The sequence below is a fragment of the Xiphias gladius genome, chromosome 22 (genome assembly GCF_016859285.1).
Source record: "Xiphias gladius isolate SHS-SW01 ecotype Sanya breed wild chromosome 22, ASM1685928v1, whole genome shotgun sequence".
NCBI classification, from domain to species: domain Eukaryota; kingdom Metazoa; phylum Chordata; class Actinopteri; order Istiophoriformes; family Xiphiidae; genus Xiphias; species Xiphias gladius.
The window spans coordinates 26,180,997-26,203,007 of NC_053421.1; the positions used below are offsets into that span (position 1 = coordinate 26,180,997).

Genomic DNA, 22,011 nt, shown 5'->3' on the forward strand with positions numbered 1-22,011 from the left:
CATATTAGGCCATTGTGCTGACGTCCAACTTCTAACTGATCCTGAAATCTCACCGGGCCCCTGCTAGGAAAACACCGGCTTCCACTGGCTCACTTGAAAGGATTCCTTACGGCTGGCCGTAGATTTTCGGTTCGTGTTGATTAAAGCTGCTACACAATGGATCAAATGACTACTTGTAATTTGAAAGGGGTCGCTCACAGGGACGAACCCACTGAGAACTAACACACCGACTCTGCAGCTGTACATAGCATTTTAGCATCTTTCAGCGCAATGTTTTGGTTCACTCTCATCAGTGTCATCTCCAGCAGCAGGGGGCAGCTTTTTTTGGCAAAAAAGAAAAAAAAAAAACCCAAAACCCTCTAAAAACCAATTGTAGAGTACCTGGTCAGCACCAAACACCAGAAAGACACAGTTAGCAACCAACTGGTGGACATGGTGGTGCATTTAGCAGCTAAAGAACCATTTTTTAAATGATGAGTTGGTGGAGACCAAAAACAGAGATAAAAGGAGAGTGAATAACAATAGTTGAAGCAGTAAAACATTTTGGGTTTATCATCTGGATGACATCTCTGGTGTGTTTTCATTCATTAATTTCATTAATTCAAGTTTAATATGACCCCCTGAATCTTCTGTTTATTTAAGCTTGATGACCTCAAGTGACCAAGACTCTATGTATTTGACAGCTGGGGCTTCTCGTCCTAACTTTTGGTAAAGAAAGCAAACACCTCAATCTACCATCAATTTCACTCCGCACCATCATCCTCTGCACGGTTAAGTTGCTGCAGGGTCTGGTGGTATTAGAGCTGGTTCACTGCAGGAAACAGGAGCCTCCTCTGAGCCGCTTCATTAGGGGCCTCAGTGATGCATGAGCTCGCAGACAGACAACCAGACCTGCATCTAAACTTCAGGAACTCCACTCACCTTTTTTGCAGAAAATAGCTTGATTCGGAATTGGTTTCTTCCAACACACGCGAACATACATTATTATAAGAAGCTTGAATGTCCACGAGCAAGACGTTGAGCATCTGTTGCTGCTGTTGGGGTCTAATCTGTGACTTTAGGGATGAAGGGAATATCTGAATATCTTCCGAATAAAACCCAAACGAACATTTCTTGAAAAGAGCACAGGTACAGTAGAATATGAAAAACACATCTTTATTGCTTTAAATAAGCAGTTTTAATGGCGTACAAAAAAATAAGCACCCTCTTATTACATATTGGTGATTCAGTCATTAACAGCTTTTTCATCTGGTAGAATCAGTGGTTGTGACACAATACAGCAGATTAACTCTTTATCATTAATGCCCCAAACTCTCCTCCATCAGTCACCTGACTTGTTCACGTATAGTACGTCGGACCTCAGTTCACTGGTAAGCCATTTGGCAGCTTTTTGGCGTTTGAACGTTCTCACCAACAAAGTGTGTTGGGAGGATGGGGGTTCTCCCTAAGGACGCTGAGAATATGCACTGTTCTGAACCAGTTTGTGTTCACACTGGCTCATTTCAAATGAACCCAAGTAAGCATCCAGTCAGCGCTGAAAGTTTTGGCATAAGGTGGTCATCCTGCGATCATCAGCAGTAGACGGGTCCTTGTGGTGAAAACTAAATTTGGCGACTGACACTAAGTTCTGCTGCACTTTACTGCTTCTTATGTGTTTATTTATCTTCCCTGGTGTCACAAGAAGCTCGTGAATAACAAACTGATTGTGAGCATTATTAGTCGAGGTTATTTTACGAATAATGGCCAGGTAGAAACAGAATGAAACAGACACAAGCTATTAGCCATAGTAACACAAGTCACCATGGTTACCAAATGATCAACATATATATATATTTGTCACTTGTACAGATCGCTTACAAGATGGCATCATTTACAGTTCACAGCCAGAAGGTGAATTTGATAGTAGTTTAGCTTTTGAAAATATGTTAGACCCACACATACGCTTCCGGAAAATCTTGCTTTCTTCTTTCACACCATCAACAAACCGCGCCAGAGTTTGCTTGACGACTTTCACACCAGCCTAAACAAACCAAACAAACAAATGCGCCAGAGTTTGAACCATTTGAGCTTCGAACCACACACCCTAAATTACTATTTAGCCAGCCGTCTGCTCACAAATGCCCATTTTCACTGAGATACATACTGTAGTTTGAATTTACACAGTAATAAGTTAATGTAGTGATATAACTTGTTAATGCAGGTTGGGGGCAAGGTTGGAAATCATTTGTTGTTTGTGATCATTTATACACGCTTTTGTTGCCATGCCTCTTTCCAAACATCAGTATATTGTCAAAGTACTTATGATATGTCTGGTGAACAAATGAGACCAGAGCTTGGATGACAGGCAGCCTCGGGCTCACGGCATTGATAATGTTAGCACTGGTCTTACTAGAAGGTAACACCACAGTCTGCATAAATAACGATCCTCCCCGTTGCTTTGTGCTTTACTGAAAAGGACAAAAATACTGGAGGGGATTTTTTTGTGACCGTCAGTTGCCAAACACTCTGGAAAACTGGAAAAACTCTAAATGTCCCCTCTCTTTAAATCTTCAAGCAATGATTGTTGAGCCCAATAGGGGGCTAACAATTTTCTCAGTGGTCTCATTGTTTTATAGCCATTTAAAAGCCTCTATGTGCTGAATTATTACATTACTGTATGTGTTGCTTGCGGTGTGCATTGCTGTGTCTATTAATACTACCACTAAGAGTCTTCAAAGTTTGAAGGTTGAATCTTATACACGGGGGCTTTAATTTCTGAAAAATACACTGGTACAAAAACAAACCAAAGTCTATGTAGCACCTTTAAAATGTGTTTACTCGAATGTGTCGATTATTTTTCCGTTTTAATATCCCAAACAATTCTTCAACGAGCATTTTTAAAAAAGTTTTTAACTAATGTGGACAGGAGATGTAACTTTCTCTTTCATTTGCCACTGGTGCACCACAAAAAAAACAAAAAACACTGGCCAATTAACAATCAACCGCATTTTTAGAATAGACCACTGCCTTCAAATTATGGTTGATTACCCCAAATTCTAGCTTAACCTATCATTGCCACTACCAAAATTGGCTGGCAAATGGTTATTAAGGGGACACTTCACCGATTTCACGCCAAAGTCAATTTAGAAATCATGGTTTAATGTTTTCAGACTATGAAAACAATTACATAAAGTTTTCTTTTGCTCCTACAAAAACGGGGAATTGAGTTTGAACAACGTGAGCGTGCAGCAGGCCGGGGGGAGTTTAACAAAAAAAGCTCTTGAGTTGCAGTATAGGAAGAGTAGCATTCAGGGTTTCTGGAGCTTGACACACACCTGGGACTAAAAGTGTTTGATTCTGTTTTTAAGTCTCGCCAATGTCCCCAAACTTTATGGAAGTCCAACATTTAATCATGTGAGTAACCCTTTTAAACCTTGCTGTAATTGACAAGGAGATGGATTTAGAGCAGAAAAAAAAGTGTAACCATCTCATCCCTGCTGCTTTCAGGCATGTGGATGGGATTTCCTGTTGTTGCTGCTACCCTTCATGCCTGCAGAAGCTGTCCCACCAGGGCGGGGCTCCTCTCCCGGATCAGGGCTGAAGTGATTTCAGCAACCTTCATCACTGAACTCTCCCAACGCTCTGTGTCCTGAGAGAAAGAGAATAACATAACATTACAGACATGGTAGCAACACTCCGCCTCGCTCATTACGTCAGCTCAATAGTGAGATCCTGCAGTAACAAACTAAGACATCTCCACGGAGATTCACATTTGTTCACGTTTATCTTTTCTCTCACTAGTCACGACTCCCTTTGAGTCATCCAAATGTTTGTGCAAGCGTTTCAGTTTATGGGACTGCCAGCAGCATCCAGTTGGATTTAGGAGGCAGTTCAAACCAGCAGGAAACAAAGTTAAACCATACCCATGTTGTTCCACTTGTAGTAATGGCAAAAGTAAGTAACAGACCTGTTAAGAGGGAGTTACAACATCAGTGGTTTGGTATTACTCTAAGCTGCACGAACATCACTGACAAATGGTAAAAAGGGAAGTATGAGATATTTCAAATTTAGCGTTAGCTGCCACTTTCTTTTGACAGTGATGACTGAGAGTCATAAAAGTGTCATGGATGCCGAACTTCCCACAAGGATGTCCCTGACGGGGAGAAAAATCCCCCTGCTCCTTTCATGCTCTCATCTCCTGAAACCTGCAGAGAGTCAGCTGTAAGGTTCAATAAAAACAGCAGGAGTTGAACGGCAATCCGAGTTCATCACCTTTAATTTGACTGCAAGAATCGCAAATTCTGGTGGAGGATTTTCGTGACTCCCATGTTTTTGTACGGCGTGTTCAATCAACAGACGGAAGCAATTTTCCAGAGGAGGGGAAAGAAAAATGCCACAGAATTAAGGCACTTTAATTTTTTTTTTTTTTTTTCACAAATGTGTTCATTTCAAGTGGTCTGAAGCTTGTGAACCAATAAGGTATACTCCTAGATTTATGTTGCATGATATTGGACAGATCAATGCTAAACCACACATTCAGACAAAGAGAGACCATACATTCTGTCATTTGCTCCGTCTGTTTTTTTTTTAAAGGCAAACCCGACTGTTGTGGTTGTTTTGCTTTTGTGATTCCTCTTTTCTGTATCTCTTTCTTCTTTTTTCTCCACAAACCGCTTGCACAATGCACATTTAATGGCTTTCACTCCCCTGACTCCATTCCTTAGGCATCAGTGACTCCCTACTTTGATTTAGTTTCTTGATGAGGCCTGAGAATGACCTGTTTTCCATCTTTCAAAGGCACTGCAGTTCAAGGAGATTTACTTTGTTTTAACCACGGGCTTGTTCCTCATATAGATTTATGCTTCATGCTCTACCTGGACTTTTTCATAAATGGTTCGTGGACTTTAACAAGGCTTTTGACAAAGCTTTTGATGTAGCAGCACGCATGAGGGAGAACACATAAAAAAGATTTTCATTTTTTGAAACTCTTAAAGTACAGAATATACCATTGAAAACACAAAAAGGATGTCTACCGCAAAGAAAGAGAAAAAGAAACGCCTGGGATAGACTTCAGCTCATGCAAGGGAAACCGGTTTTACTTACCTCAGCTATGCTTTCAAAAATGTCTTTCAAATATGCTTTCCAATATTACACTTAATGTCAAAATTAAGTTGAAGGACGATCCGGTTAATTATATCCTTGGATTTATTTTCACAATTTTTCGAGAAGCCCTCTCCTACTCTTATTCCCTTTTGCTATGCCTGTCAAGCTTTTCATTCTCCCGTGTTCTCCATACAGACGTTTACAATCACAACAGTGGCAGATTTACCATCAAAATTCGCAGTAATTTTGAAACAATGGGTCCTTGATTTCAGACAGAGGTACATAAAAGTAGTTTCCTCATTTCTCATCGATGACCATCAACGTTGCCGGCTAAAATGACAACTGTCACTAGCAGTTGGTTGAAAACAGTCTCCAACTGACTTCTTATGTGCCCAGTTGACTTGTTTTAAAAGGACCAGGACCCTATGAAACGAGTCGTAAATATACACCTGAGCACTACGTAAATGATTTCATGCTGAAGGCCTGAGGTACACGCTAACGGGTACTAGGCAAGAAGTCAGCACCCTGACCTGGTGGTGATCAATGTAGAAGACACGAAAATAAAGAAACAGCACTGTTCTTGTATTACAGTGTAAGGCTAATTAGTCCTATGTATGATAAAGAAGAATGTAAAACCAGATCGTTATTTTGTTCTAACATAACCCTGTTCAGCTGCTTACTGTAGCTTACGTACCTATTTTCGGTGTTGTCAGTATGGTTGAGGACCAACTAGTGTGTCTGGCAAGCGTAACACTATTTTGTGCAACTAGAGTGTAAATTTTCGCCAAACTCAATTAAGAGTAGGACAGAGCTGCTAACGTTAGCCTAAAATCGACAGCATCCAGGACCGCCTGCTATACAGTGCCAGAGGTGGATAAACCAGTTAGCGAACGCTCGAGACTGAACACCTCTCACTGTGGCAGCGCTGAGACAAACAGAACTGAAATGGGGCCATTTGGACAAAAAAATGAGATAAAACCTGAACCGAAGCGTAACGGAGCCTTTCAGATGAAAACCAAAAGCGATTTAGTCTGATTGATAGAGCTATTTGAGCTAACAGGCTGCACTGGTCATAAACGAGGAGTTAGGTTTTTTTTTTTAACGTAAACTGTAACTCCTCATACTAATGGAGTTAGTTAATGGTGTGCTCCTTGGCCTCGGAAGTAACGTTAGGTTACCTTTGAGGGCAGTAAGCTAGTTAGCTACAGTTACAAAGCTATAATTGGACAAGTACTGTTTGTGGGAAGAAGTTCTGGGAATACGGATCAGACGGGTTGGAAACAATTCAGCAGTTCAGCCAAATTATCCACCAGCTCGGAGGCCAAACGAAAAAAAAAGTGAGGTTAGTGAGTTTCAGTGAGTGAAGTAAAATAAGAGTGTGGTCTCTCGAAATGTCAGTAAATAAACTGTTATTGCCCAGGAAAACTGCACACAACTTATGGTAAACACAGTAAAGTCAAAGATGATGCAGCTGGTCTGTAAACTGTGATGGATGTTTATAATAGACAATTTGGGATGATAATTTTACTGTTAAAATTTGTTTTCTTTTCCCAATAGGTTTAGCTAATCTCCGGCTTTGTTTGAAACCCATTTGACTCTCTGGAAGCTTGTCGGTCCTTGTCGATCTCGGCAAACAGACCTTTTTAACGGTAGTCATTTTGACTCGTCATAGCAGGAAAAGCACAGGTATGACTAACGACATTAATGATGGCTCTCTTCCATTTGGGTGTTCCCGTAAGTCTTGACAGTGAACTTCACCAACTAACTGGGATGCAGGCTTTACTTGTACTCCTCCTGCCATGAGATGTCAAAACATCTATTGTTAAAAAGGCCTATTACTATTACTTTGGCAAGCACAATATTATCAAAAAAGACAAAAACAAGCGCCAAACCTATGAAAATTAGGGGCAAGTTGTAATAAACTGTAATTATCCTTTAAAACAGGATTGGATCTGACTTGTATTATTTCAACTGAAAGACACAAACCAATCTGACACTTTCTCTTTTGGGTCTAAAACCAATTTTATCATCCAGCTCTGAAGAGGCAGGTTTTCTTAGAGTGGAAGCAAAACATTTAAGATGGCTTGAGAAGGCTTCTCACAAAGCTCTAACATTCTAACATCCACAGAGAAATAGATGAAAATATATTTAAAATAAATCCCATTAAGCATGACAAAATATCTATGATTTAGGAGGTTCAGATCTGGCTTCCAAATGCATTTTGCTTCTCAACTATGTGCCGGCAGTTTTAAAATATTCGGAGCTGACTGTAGTTCAACGGGAGAAAAAATAATCTCCCTTTCACTCTGTCCTTTCTCAATCATACAGCCCAACTCCACCGACCAGTTTCTAACAGCCCAGTTTGTGCAGGGATTGGACGGGAATAAGACGAGGTGTGAGAGCGATGAGCGTGGAATCGGGCCTGAGCGTTGTTAATGGGAGCGAGAGACCTGGGATCCAGACGTCCTGGAGCGCTTCGTCCCTAATCAGAACCAGCAGACGGGGGGAGTCAGATGACAAGGATTTTCCACACCAACTGACTGAAGGGGGTAACATGGCACTGGAGTACAGATCAGTGACTCCAGCCTCTCATTGGTTAAAGCATCAGACGGGGGGATTAAAAAACAAATATATATATATAAATAAATAAATAAAGATATGACGGCTTTGAACATGATCATTAGCGTCAGCATCTACAATCACTTCTTAATATACTTTTATATTCACAACTGGCAAGAACTTTGCAGAATCAAAGGGTATGGATTAAAAGAAAAAAAAAGTTAAGCTTTCCTGTTTTTCTTTACGATGTACCAAAGTCACTGTTCTGTGGCTTAGTCACTACTATGAGGCGATGAGGAGGCGGGTCAGTACATCTGTAATCAGTCAACAGAATGCAGCTGATAGCACAACATTGGCCACATATCCTCAGGAACAGGCATAGGTTCATCAGTGATCAGTTAGGAGCTCAAAGCGAGTTATCAAAGTGTTCTGGTAAATCTGATTGCATCTTTTCAGTTTATCAGATTAAAGCATTCCTCTGATTGTTATCGAAAAGCAATTACATCTTCACATGGAAAGTATTTGAGATGTTACATGTGTTTGGATGAGCTAAAGGGCCGTGGGGATGATAAATGCAATGAGCACGATCATTGGCCGATTATCTCCCAAGTGCACTGACGAGGACCATGGGAAAGTCACAAGAACCGTGGGTGTCTTGGGCATATTGAAGACAGCTACAGCTACCAAACCAAAGCTAATGATTCTATTATAGAGGTCTGTTTTCTTATAGTCAGAACAAAAAAACACTTGAGTTTACACACGAGAAAATAAGAAAAAAAAAAGGGCAAATAAAGATCACCAAGGAGGATCAAAGTTTTGAGCATGTCTAAGCTCTAGCGGTGAATTATTTTCACTCCAGATATGCGGCCTTTGAAATATGAATCATGCTTCATAAAACAGCATCATTAAATCAAGTAGTTGCTTGCACAGTGGAACACAAAAACAATCTGAGCTCTTCACTGACTCGTGGCACAGCTTTAAGTAGTCAATACTGCCACTCAGGCTTCAAATGTGGTTGAGAAGAAAGCCTGGCAAAAGGGTAGAATTACTTAGCAGCGACAAAGTCCGAGGCTCCAGAGACATCTGCATATCAAACCGAATTCAGGCTGACAGCTATATGACTTTAGTATAAGGAACTTGTCAACTGATTATTCGCCACTCAGGGATGAGCCACAGTTCAGTCTGGTCAGTGCATGGTCTCGACGGGACCCGGGCTACGCCGCCGGCGGCGGGGGCGGCGCTCCGCTCAGCTTGTGTCTCTCCTCCTTCCACTGAGAGCCATAAAGCATCTCGCTAATGAGCAGCTCACTGTCTAATTGTTATGGGGACGAGAACATCCACGAGGGGGAATACATGTGTCGAGACACGCGCATAAAAAAGACGTAACACACGCAGAAACTGGGGAAGCACTTCGTTGTACATCAGCATGTGCACGCATCCTCACAGACACACAGAGAGGGGGAATGTAATCCTGTTCCTAAGGGATTTTCATGTCTGCAGATCTTCATCATCATCAGAGCCTATGTCCTCCAGCGCTGACTGAGAGGGTTTTCCACTGTCTCTAGCCCGGGGTCTAGTCTAGCAGAGTGGTTTGTAGAGGTGGAGAAACCAGTTAGCGAACGATCGAGGGCCTAATATTTCTCACTGTGGCAGTGCTGAGACAAACAGAACTGAAATGGACAGGCATTTGGACAGACATGAGATAAAACCTAAAGCGAAGCGTAACGGAGCCTTTCAGATGAAAACCACAAGTGATTTAGTCTGATTGATAGAGCTGTTTGAGCTAACAGGCACTCCTCACCTGTTTACAATGTGAAATTAATCTTCATATATTCCAACAGAAATTTCTTCATGTGCCAGAGTCTAAGTGCTGTCAGTAGGAGGATATTTTATTTTATTTTATGTTAAAATGGCCTTTTTTTTATGAGATTCACCATTAATAGACGTGACGGAACCTCACTTTCCACTTCATAACGATTACCTGCCACAAATCCTCACTTAAAGGATTTCCCAGGCAAAGGTAGGATCATTTATTCACATTAGTGGGAGGACTCTCCCTTGTAATTTATGCCATATTAAATGTGAGAGTGACACATTTACATTTTGAAACGCAACACTTAATTTTCCACTGACAGCAGAGCTTCTGCTATGTCGATTACTGACACATCCAATCCCTTGGTGGCCGAGATGTCATTTACATAGTTTCTCTTGACAGATTTCATATTTAAAAATAGAGACTGTCAGCAAACAATATATGAACTGCTATCGAGGGGAAAATACCCCTGGAAAGGAGTCAGAGATGGAGAGAGTTCTGAGGGCTTTAAGGGGTCACTTTAATTTTTCATTTTTAGTTTGTGCAGCAAAGACCTAGATTCCAGTCCAAGAGACGAGTGTCACAGAATTAGTGGACAACATTGTTTTAATACATATTATCACATGACCAGGCAGTAACTAAAAAGCAAATTGTTCTCAATCACTCCCATTTGTATTAATGCACAAACACATGCAACAGCCTTGTTATTCCAAACTGTAATCACAACTTTATGGGATGGAACTTCAATCATTAGCCTGTACTTTTGCTTACTGTTTAAAGGGAGGATTTTGACAAGCCATGAGGCAATAGGTCCTGGAAACACAGGGCAGAGGGGGAATGGGGGAAGAACGGGGTGGGGGGCATCAGCAGACCACACAATGAGCAATCCTCAAACTCTCTCCACTTTTAAATGGCACATATGCAATCAACCTTTCCATCTGAGAGGAGAGCGCAGCAGCACTTCTGCCACACAAGAAGGGCCTGCTTTGAAGCTTAAAGGTTTCAGGCAATTAGGACCTTTAACAGTGACAATTTGCATGTCTCCGTCAAACTCCCGAGATCACCAGCCCTGAGGTCTGCTGCCACTGCTGCTGTTGCTGCTGAGGGCCTCTACTTCTGTTCCCTTCATGAAATGCCAAGAGCGCCAGGTCCTAATTGGAAAACAGCCTATGCAAAAGCTTGGCACTGAGCCTGAGCCAAGAGAACTGGATAGAGTTGTTAGAGTTACACCAGCTACCATAACCAAAGTGGCCAAGAACATTTAGAAAGCTTTCATCGCCTCTTTTCATCATTTTACTGTCACTGATTTTTTCCCTGTGATATGAAGGTGCTACGGTACTAACAGCTGTAGAAACCACTTGAGGGCAGTATCATTACTAGCATTAGGATCCAGACAGCAGTCCCCGCTATGGGAGTCTTTACAGCTTAAACCACCACCTAACATGAACTTCACTGAGCATTACTTTAACTTCTGCTCTTAAATAGATGAAGTAATTTCTCGGAAAAACTCTCCCCAAATGACCTGCGTGTTGAATCCCAGTGATACAATACTGCTAAAAACACCCAGTGCTTTGGTCTGAGAGAGGATAGTGTTTCAGGGCTTCTGACAGCTTGTCCCTGAGTGGGTATTGTGGCCCTGCTACCTTCCCTCCCCTCCGTGTATCACTGCAGACAGGCAGTAGCTAGGGGCTAAACTGAGAAGAGAGAAGGGGTAACAGGTCCAATTACTCAGTCCAAAAGTCTGATTAGAGCCCCAAATTTTATACCACTAAGGCCCTGTAGAGACTCATTTCATATAGTGAACAATGGCGGCAGAATGATTAAAATCTTCTACTAAAAGTAGCAATACCACAGTGGGAAAATACACAATTGCAAGTAAAATTCCTGCATTTAAAATCAATCCCCTAACATCCAGTGTCTCCCTTTCATTTCCCCTTAAGAAGCTTTAAAGTTGGAAATTATGTTATTCCACACTGTCTGACAGTATCATATTCTGTATCACTTTGTTCCAGCCCTTTACTGAAGCTATATGATGTTTACACTGAATTAAATATTCAAACCTAAGACCCAATGTTTATGTGGCTGGAAATATTTTAGTTGTCTAGTGCATCATTTTATACTAATTTTGCCCAAAATTCAGTCTGACATGTTTGGTATCTTTGGAAACTCTGAGCTTTCCACTAAAATTTGAAATACTAAAGATCTGTGGGTTTGAATAATGTTTGGCTGCACAGCATGAGTTTGTAATGACTGAACCACAAAATGGTCAATGGGATTAGAAAAGTAGAAGTAAACAAGTACTACGAGCAAAATATCTTCAAATATCACTAATTATGAGGAAGAGTGTTTGCATTTGGTGTTCCTGTTGGATGAAAGGCTTTATTCATTTATAGCTTTGAGGATTTCCATGCTTTTAGATCATTTCAAGAAGGAAGGACTTAAACAAAAACATACAAAAGGTAAAGAAAAAATGTATTTTAAGTGCTGTATTTGATATTTATTGAAAGTGTTAAAAGTGTTATAATATTTAAAGTAAGTAATAAAAGCACTCATTTTGAAGACGTGTTAAACTTTAATTGCTTCTCAGTGAAAACCTCATCCTCTTTATATTTAAATTGCTTGTTTTGTTTGATCAACACTCCAAAACCCCAAAATATAAATAATGTAGTGTGAGTCCACCATCATAGAAGATTAAGAAAACCAAAAAAATATTCACATTTAAACACTCAAAATTAGTGTCCCTTTTGGTATTTTGTGCTTAAAAATGACTTAAATCAACAATCAAAATTATTGCAAATTAATTTTCTGTTGATCGATTCATCGATTAATGGCTTTATAGCTGTGGTTATATTCACTTTAATATATCAGCATCCTGATACTTCCTTTTAAAACAATATCTATTATGTGATTCATTCATTTTGTGTCTGGTCATTTCTTTCACTTCCATATGTACCTTTTTTAATTTCCCCTCTGTTGAGGATAACTTGATAACTTCAAAACCAAGTCTGCACTTAACTTGCTATCCATGCTCATTTTTCAATTCTTTTTTTCAGACGTTTGGTATCGACAAAGGGAAAGGTGGTACAGTTAATCTCATGAATTGACTTTATAAATGAACACAATTGTTATCCTTCCTTATCATTTACCTTACCTTAGTAAGAGTAGCAATATGACAGGGGGGAAATACTCCACTAAAAGTAAAATGTTCTTTGCATTTTATACACATTTCCCCATTCATTCTGACATCTTGGAAACTTTGGAAACTGTGGACTATCCACAGTTTGTAATGACTGACCCACTGGCGTGGGTATGGTGGGATTAGAGAAGCAGAAGGGAAGCATCAAAATATCCTCAAATGTCACAAAAAAAGTACTTACTAAAGAGTGTTCCAAGTTTCACTTTCTATTTTGGGGGATTTTCATGCTTTCTGATTAGTTTAACAAGAGAAGGGAGAAAAAAAGAAGTCCTCTATTGTACATAATCAAGTTCTGTACTTTTCACTTTCTTAGTACTTCTTAAAAGTACTGATTGTGAAGAAGGGTAACTAAGGTTTGGTTTTGCTGCTATGTGAAAACCTTTATCTCTAGCTTTGGAGATTCTGTCGCTTTAAGTTCAATTGAAGAGGGAAAGGAAAAAAATAAGGAAAGAAAGAAGGAGACAGGAAAGGCCATAAGGCAAAAAGGAAGGAAGAAAAGAAGTATAGAGTATACTTCAAAATAGTACTTAGGTTCAGTGCTTCAGCACTTTTCCCCTATGGCGGTGAGCTGGATAATGGCTGGATGTGTAGTGTAAGACATAGGGGCAGAGGATGCATCAATGATCTGCTGAGATGAAATGAATCAAAGATGATATCCCACCAGACCACTCAGGAGCTTTAGGTACACTGGAGAGAAAACCTCGGCACACTTAGATCCAGTCGGTTTTAATATTTACTGCTGAGCTTTAGGCCTATGCAACCTCAGAGTATACATCATGCTTACACCAAAAGTTCAGCCATAAATATAAAAAAAATTTGCTTGGACCAAAGCTGTGGGACCGAGAGCTGAAGCTGACGGAGATGACAAGGACATAAGCATTATTTTCTACTTCTTACAGATGAAGCATCTCCAAGGAATGTGTTTTATTGAAGTTCGCCTAGGTATTTAGTGTCGCTGCCTGGATGTCTGTGTTTTAGATACCCGTGTCATTCCCACTCGCCTCACTTCATCTGAAAGGGATCGTAATGTAGGAAAATGAGTAAGTCTGTATCCCACCCTACTTTTGTGCGGCTGCGAGTTCCCTGAGACTTTCCAGCCATAGAAAAAGCAAACTTTTGTACTGATAACTCCTTTTCAGAACCCACTGAGAGAACAATTGCCGCCACACCACCCTTTCACGGTACACTGGTAAAGCTCTTTCAACACAGGTTTCCAAAATATCCTGTCTAGGGGTGACCACTGGGCAAACATAGCAGTTTGTTAGTCACGTCTAATGTACAACTTCTCTTTCTGTGTACCCTCTTCAGAAAGGGCAAACCCTGCTAAGAATGGGACACCGAGGGGCTCTGTATTTCCAATGGATCTCCTCAGTAGGAGCTTTTTCAACAAGCTCTGGTGAGAGACGACTTTGTTTGAATTCAACTCACCGAAAGACATACCTCACAACAGTAAGCAGAACAATGGATCCTTAGTTGAGGAGGTATGAAAGCATGAAAGCATGGGTGGGATTTATGAACTGGGACATACCAAATCCCACATGTGCTGAGAGAGCCCCACAAGCACACACCCTCCATGGATGCCTCATTTACTTATCACACTGTATCATTTACAGAAAACCAGAGAAGCCACATACAGCCTACATCCGAGGCCATCTGAGGTCAGCTGCAGGTGCAGGAATATTTCACAAAACAAGACATTTATTACAATCTGGGTTTTCAGCAGCGCACATCCTGGCCAAGGTTTAGGGCCCTCACTTCCATCCTTAATACATGCATGAGATTGTAATCGCGGTACGCCGTAAGCCTGATGTATAAACATAGGTGCAACACCATGTTTTTGTACTGTTGTCAAAATATCGGTGTACCGCAGACTAAACATCAAGAGGATAAAGCCGGCTGTGTGGCTTGACAGATGTAGTGTGAGAACAAGAAGGAGCTGCTACGAGAAACTGGTAAGGAAAATCATTTTCACATGACTCTTCATGAGAAAAATCCAGGGCTGTATGATTCCTTTGAGGACATTAAATGCAACACCAGATTTAAGTTCTTGAATCCTAGCTTGAAATCGGGTTATTTATAACTTTATATACTTTATATACCCCAATTGGGGTTTCCATCAGAGCAGGAAATTTGATTTTAGCATTGGGGCCCAAATCCCAAAACTCACCAGCCGTTTTTTTTTTTTTTTTTTTTAAAACCAACCTTCAAACTGCTGGGGAAAACCTCCAGAAAAACTTGGTTGTACATTAATTCCACTAATTTCATGCTGTAAGTCTGATCCAGTGCTGTTTCGTTTTCTGAAATTTTTATGGAAAGTTAGGTCATGACCCAATGAACAAAAGTCTGATTTAATGATGTGCCTTAAGGAGTTATGGCTGTAGTTACAGCGGCTGTGTGCGTAGGCTCTGAAGTTAAGGCATATATGCCGTAGATGACGTTTCCCTCCTCAAAAATGTAAATACACTTCAGGGCTACTGCAGTTACAGCGATACCATGTGATGGGATGCCATCCCCAAGAACTGTAACTGGTTGCTTGTGTTTTCTCCTACAAGTTTCTGGCCTGTGGAGTTTGTTGATAGTGAAGACAAAATTAAGGAAGTTGAAGAAAAGACAGTTATCTTCTCCTTCTTAGTAGCACACATCTAACAAAGCCATCTCCACTGAAAACCCTCTGCGATCACCGCTCTTTATTACAGTTAATGAATAAACATACATGCAGCGATTGCATGGCTGTAGCGTCCTATTCAGTAATGCGACAATGCAAAATAGAAGTTACCAGTGTATAACTCCGTATTGTATGTCTGTCTAGTGTTGCTGGGGTGGTTCATGAAATTTGACGCTGAACTATAAATCAAAACCTGCGCTGTAGATATCTGAAGATTTGGACTGAATAGCTCCACCATGTGGTCACTTTGGTTTTTTGTTTTTTAACCTCTTTACTTTGCAGATTTCATCTAATCTTCAACATATTTTAAAGATAACATATTTTTGATGAGTTCCAAAACAAGGTATTCTTGTGCTTTCATCAGGTGGTATGTTCCCTGGCCTGTATACACTGTGCGCTATTCCACAGCTATTTTCCACCACACCCAACCAGACAAGCGTGTGACGAGTGGTCCCCGCAAATAAAAGCACTACAAGAACAAGAAGGTGATCATCACAAAAACAATCTTTGATGAGGCCTGTCAAATGAAAGCATAACCTCTGGAGAGATGTTCCATCCTATGTCCAAATTGAAGAGCTGAGAGAAAACTCAAACCAGGACTACTGTGGTCGGTCAGAAACAGCTCAAAACCATGTGGCAAAACAAACATACAAACATTACGCTGTTTGATTGAATGTTTACAAACTAATTGTGAAGAGCTGATTTACGTTAATCCTCCATAAGAACCTACTGTCTGTTTGTAATACTAATTCTCTCTTGGAATGTTATTTCCCAATTGTTTGAAAGAGCCTGGGTCAAGTCACATCAGCCCAAACAGTGCGCTTGCTGGTCTTTTTAATCTAAGAAATCAAAGCTGAGTAAACACCCCTTTGGTATGCCTAATTCCTTGAGCCAAACTCCAGCGGTCAAGTTTCACACATGCCGACACACATCTGGAGCACTCTCGGCATGGAGGATCAGGCTTGATATCCTGCACATGTTGTGGCAGTGCGAGTCTCTCCAAAGGCTCTGACCCTAACACTCTACAAATACATCGCTAAGGAGGGGAGCCATCCACGGGCTTCTGTCTGTATGGAGATGTCAGGATTCCACAGAGGGAGCCAAATGCTCTCATTCACATTTCCAAGGAAATCTTAGATAAAGTTTTAAGACATAACCATCAGAACAAAGACAAGTACTTAGGCAAACAGCAGGGTGTCGAGCGGCAGGTTGGATTTTGGACTTTTATTCTGGCGCTAAGTGCGGTGAACCAACAAGACTCGCCACATCTGTCAGTCCTCCCACAGACATTGTTTGAGTAACCAAAAACAGCTTTATAAAATGCGAAGTAATTTCTAATCTGTGCTGCTTTCTGCAGTGTTTTGAATAGCTTATCTAATGGTCGTTCAGTTAAAGCTAAAGTATGTGCCGTTTTTCTAATATTCTTAAGTTGAAATAACAACATATCTTAATGTGGAGAAGTGGTGTCAAAGACTTCTGTGACCCAGACTCATGAACAGCCTGGCAGCAATGGAGAGATATTCCCTTCCAAAGATCCTACTAACCAATCAAAGAAGGCCAAAGTCAGATGTGGGAGTGCAAGGCTTTCAATACAAGTCTACAAGTCCTCTTGGACCAAGGCTTCAAGCTAGTATTAGCTGCCTGAAGATGCCGCAATGGCTGAATCCCGATTCCTGCATTGGCTGAGACAGCGAACACAACAAGGCTGTAGGTGAAGGTCTGGGCGGAGCATAAGGGAATGAGGAGCAGACGGGGTGGGTGGAGCGGAACGGTTTGCTTTTGAGTATCATGCTAAGGCTAGCTTGACTTGACTTCCAGAACTTTAAGTTAGTGTTTTTTTACCCCTTACTTAAAATTTCTCCACAGCTGTCGGTCAACCTTGACGAGAAGAGGCTAATGCAAATTTTGGCAATTACATCGTTCTTGTAATAGAGATAACTCCTCATTTTTAGAAACTGGAATGAAACTGGAACTCTCAGGGTGCAATAAAGCTTCCAATACCCTTTCGTCACAGAAAATATAATACCAGTCACTTATACCCTTTTTACACCAAAATTAGCGCATACATGCAGGTTTTTTTAAAGCACGGGTAAAACTGCTAAAAAAGAAAGGCAACTGATTCCTTTCCCATTGCTGGTAGATGAGTTGCCTTTGCCTTGTCTTTTTACAGTCTCTTTAAACTCAATGCACGCAGTGTTGCATACTAAGCACAAAATTTGCCATTGCAAGTTGGTCCCAGAAACTGTAACAAACAATAAACGTTCCTGGCTATTTATGCGCCAACATCTGAAACTTCGACATGTGTCATAGCATCACATCGAAAAAGGGGCAAAAAATTAGCATGTCCACCCGGGTGTCAAGTTCCATCACTGCCGATTGGAGCTGGAGCCGATAAATACCTGTGACTACTTCAGAGTCATTTGACCCGGGAATGAAAGCCATTCATACCCTTTCCCACTAAAGACAAAAGCCAGATGTTTGTGGGTTTTTTGTCCTGTGTGAAAGGGGCTTTATTCATCTGAGGACAATTGTTGGATTTGCTAGGAGAAAGGTCGGGAGTGTGCTGAGGCAGCAGAGACAGCAGCTGCCCCTGATCTACCTTGACCCCACCATACATATACAGTAAGTGTCACAGCAAGAGCTTCAGTTGCTTGTGTAGGGTTTCACCTGTCTGCCTTTTGAGAACTAAACAGGATAAGCTGTGTATGTCGCCTGACAGACGTAGTGTGAGAATAAGTGTGGACAAAGACCTCTGGAGAAATCATTTGCCCTTGGCACTTTATTTAGCAAATTCTCCAGGAGTGTGTCATTCCTTTTGAAATCATTAACTAAAGGAGCAGGTTTTAGACATGGAACTTTGCGGTGAAACCTGACTGTTAATGACTTTATTAACTTGGGCTCACTTTCAGCCTCTAGGGATGGCAGCATCAGTTAGTCGCTCGACCCACATTGGTCTAGACCGAATATCTCAGAAATTATCAAATGGCTTGCCATGAAACCTTCTACAATCATTCAATGTTCCCAGATGATGAGGCCTAATGACTCTGGTCTGATAAAGGATCACTTTTGTGATCCCTTAACTAATCATTTAGAACCATCATCGGGTCAAAATTTAATTTGTCCAGTACTTTAGTTTAGAGAAATATCTACGAAACTAATGAGATTGCAATCAGCCTAAGCTTTTCTAAGCTGTTCATTGTGTATGCATTATAACTGCTAAACATCAGCATGTTAGCACTGTCAATGTGAGCATGTTAGCATTTGTGGCCCAACGAAAGCCTTAAAGCCGCTAGCATGGCTGTATACTCTTTGTCTTGTCTTAAACATATAATCACATTTAGAGCTGAAAATTAGTCAATTAATGAAGTAGTCGACCACCAAAAAAAATAATCTGCAAATATTTTGATAATCAATTAATCGTTTGTCTTTTTTCAGTCAAAGTCCCCAAACATTCTTTGGTTCCAGTTCATCCATTGTCTCAGATTTTCTGCTTTTTTCTGTTTTATATCATTGTAAACTGAATACATGTGAGTTTTGGACTATTGGTCAGACAAAACCAGCAACTGGAGAGCTCATATTGGGCTCTGGGATATTCTGATGGACATCTTTTCTTAATTTTTTTGATTTTTCTAGACTACACGTTTCATCCATTAATCGAGAAAGTAATTGGCAGATTAAATACTAATGGAAATAATCATTAGTTGCAGCCATAATTATATTCTTTAAATCACTATTTCCCAAACTATTTGGCTCCAAACGAATCCGTGTCTACCTTTGACACCTCATCATAGGTTGCATATGTCTGTGAATTATGAGCAGTTACACTAGAGGGGGGGGATTTTTTCCATACGAAAACGTCTCAGATTGTTTCATTTCTTTACATTTTTCTCTTTCCTATCCCCTTAATCATCTCATGACCCCTCAGATTTATAAAGTGACCCCCCTGGTTGATAGGAAGATCTTTAAATAACTTGTTTGTGGCTCACGGGTAGTAGAGAAGATAAACTTATCTGCCACTGCTTTTTGGACAACTTTACAAATCTTGTTTCCTTTTACACAATGCTGTGCCTGCCAATTAAGACCAGTCATTTATTCAGCAGAGGACAACTGTTGGGACAACATTTAGCCTGAGAAAAGTCGAGAGTATGCTGCAGCCACAGAGACTGCTGTTGTCCCTGATCTTCCTTGACCCCGGCGAGGGTACAAATCCACGGGTGTCACAGCAAGAGCTTCACAGGGTCGTGTATGGTTTCACCTGTCTGCCTTTCAGACCTAGATCTGAACAGGCAGAGGAGAATACACCTATAGACTCCTCTCCTTTTCTTTCTCCATCCCCTCCCTCTTGTCCTTTCTCTCCCTCTCTTTTCTTCCCGGCTTGCTAATCTCTTCTCAGGTTTAGGATTCCCGGTCCGGGCTCTTTGAGGAGGAGGAAATATGGGGTTGGGTAAACATCAGGGCTCTCACTGCAGAGATTACAACACCCATATATCACCGTGACAACTCCCTTTTCAGCGGATGACAAGTCTCCAGGATCCTGTGCGAGGAGGGATCCAATGACACTTCCTATCGCCACAGCAGACACTGATAGTGTATACCGTCACCGTTCTCACAACATCATGTCAGTTTATGAGGATCCGGTGTCTGAATATTCTCAGTCAACATCGTTGGATCGGTTTGAGGTTTTCACACATTATTGCACCTGATGTTTGGCTTTTGGGCATCTTCAGAGAGGTGGCAACACAAACGGGAAAGGACTCTAAAGAAGTGCTTTGATCACATGTCCCTTCAGAGAGACTGCGTTTCAATGTCCATGACTCCATTTCACTCTCTCCTCTTGACGCAGCCAAGTGGTATGCATGGCGACACGCCGCTGGATGCGTTGTGCCTCATCGGCTGGTTGTAACTCTGAATAATGTGAAACCATAGTCAGGCCTCATTTGAGTTAACCCACTTTTTATACAGAGAGACATCACTAAAAGGTCAATGAGATGGATCATTTTCCCAACGTCACTGGGACGAAGACAATTCCATGTGCTCATGCAATTTTACTGTCAAAGGTTACAATTCAATTAGCCAAACGGCTGTTGCTCTCCAAACCAGTAAGTGCGTCCAATAATTCCTACGAGTGATACATGATAAGAGGCAAGGGACACATAAATGTTCCCCCCAGTTGTTCTTCCCACTAGTGTGCAGTTGAGAACAACCAGTCATGTCAGAGGATTAATCATTTAGAAGGGAACAAAAGGCGCCCAAGAAATTATGGTGGATTATCTTTAGCAATTGTTTGTATTTGAAAAAATGGAAGACACACGTAGTATTTATGTCATTCTTTATTTTACTATCAATAGAGATATAAGGCATCAGAAATGATCGGAAAATGTCAAATCTACAGATTATTTAAATTAAACCTTGAATTTTCATCGGGTTTGTAAGGCAATGGAACAGTATTGCAATGTTGCAATAAAATAATATTGGGGATTTGTTTTTGTAAAATGTTAACTGGATTCAAAATATTTCTAGTGACATGCAACTCTGAATGTAATATCCAAGTATTGTATACTGGCAGCATGTCCTGGTCAATGGTGCTCTGAACTTTACAGTTAAATCCAGAAAAGTAAGCTTTTCTGACTGCACAAATATTATTCTTAGCTTTCTTAAGACACAAGGCCTCACTGATGCCAGGTTAAAACTGAACACATTTCTCAATGTTTACCCAGCTCAGTTTTTCTACAATGGCTGCCTGATATTTTCACAACTAACTTGTTTTTTCTTTTTTAGCAATTTCAATTCTTCTTCTAATTTGAAGAATTATTATTCCAAGTAGTTATTATACACATTGCAACGATATAAATGGGTGTGGTGGTCAGGACACAACCTAAATTGCCAGTCTTTTCATATCTTAAACAGGTTAATTTTTTCATTATGACCATGACTATGATCCTTTTCTAACCTTGACCAAATGGCTTCAGTTGTCTAAACTTGCAGGAAGTGTTGGATATTTTGGGGAACATGCTTATTCACTATCTTAACGGGAGTCAAATGAAAAGATAGACACCACTCTGATATCTGTGCATTAAGCATGGAGCTGGAGCTCAGAGTCGATTAGCTTAGCTTGGTTAAAGTACATAACTCCCCCTAAAACTGCAAGTTGCTGCTTTTACATATCTGTTTGTGTATGGATTAAACAAACAAGATATGTTGTATTAATTAGTGAGCTTTAGAGGAGTAGGTGGGTGTATTTCTAAACTGTGGACTGTCAGTCTAGTTGTTTCTCCCTGCTTCAAGAGCAGCTCCACTTGGGCAGGTGGGAGTTAAGCATCTTCCTCAAGGGCACCTTAGCAGTGTTGATGAGAGGGTACATCCAGCAGTATGACAGATGTTCACAGATTATGGCTCTGGCTTGGCTGTTTTGTTTTCTTCCACCACCAATTGCTGTTGCCAATTAAAACGGCTTCAGTTGTTGTATCATTAAACGATTTTCACAAAAATGCAGCAAAAGAAATAGCAGCTCTTAATTTAGCCTAAATTGGAGCGCCATTCGAGATTTTATCTCTGCAACTGTGGTGAGTGCAGTCAGTTTGGTCGATGTTTTTTATAACATGATAAACTCTCTCCAAAAGCCAGACCCCAGAACACTGAAGTTTAAGAAATCTCACCAAGATGGTGTGGACCATTTAGCTGCAGCACTATTTTATT

At 40.7% G+C, this 22,011-nt stretch overlaps 1 protein-coding gene across 1 annotated transcript in view; it reads right to left on the reverse strand.

Moving 5' to 3' along the window:
- Nucleotides 1-1,139: 1,139 nt before the first annotated feature.
- crppa (CDP-L-ribitol pyrophosphorylase A) overlaps nucleotides 1,140-22,011 on the reverse strand; it is a 50,300-nt gene continuing 29,428 nt past the window's right edge. The window contains exon 10 of the mRNA XM_040118953.1: nucleotides 1,140-3,628. Within this exon, the coding sequence (XP_039974887.1) occupies nucleotides 3,524-3,628 (105 nt within the window). The 3' untranslated portion in view covers nucleotides 1,140-3,523. The remainder of the gene's footprint in view (nucleotides 3,629-22,011) is intronic.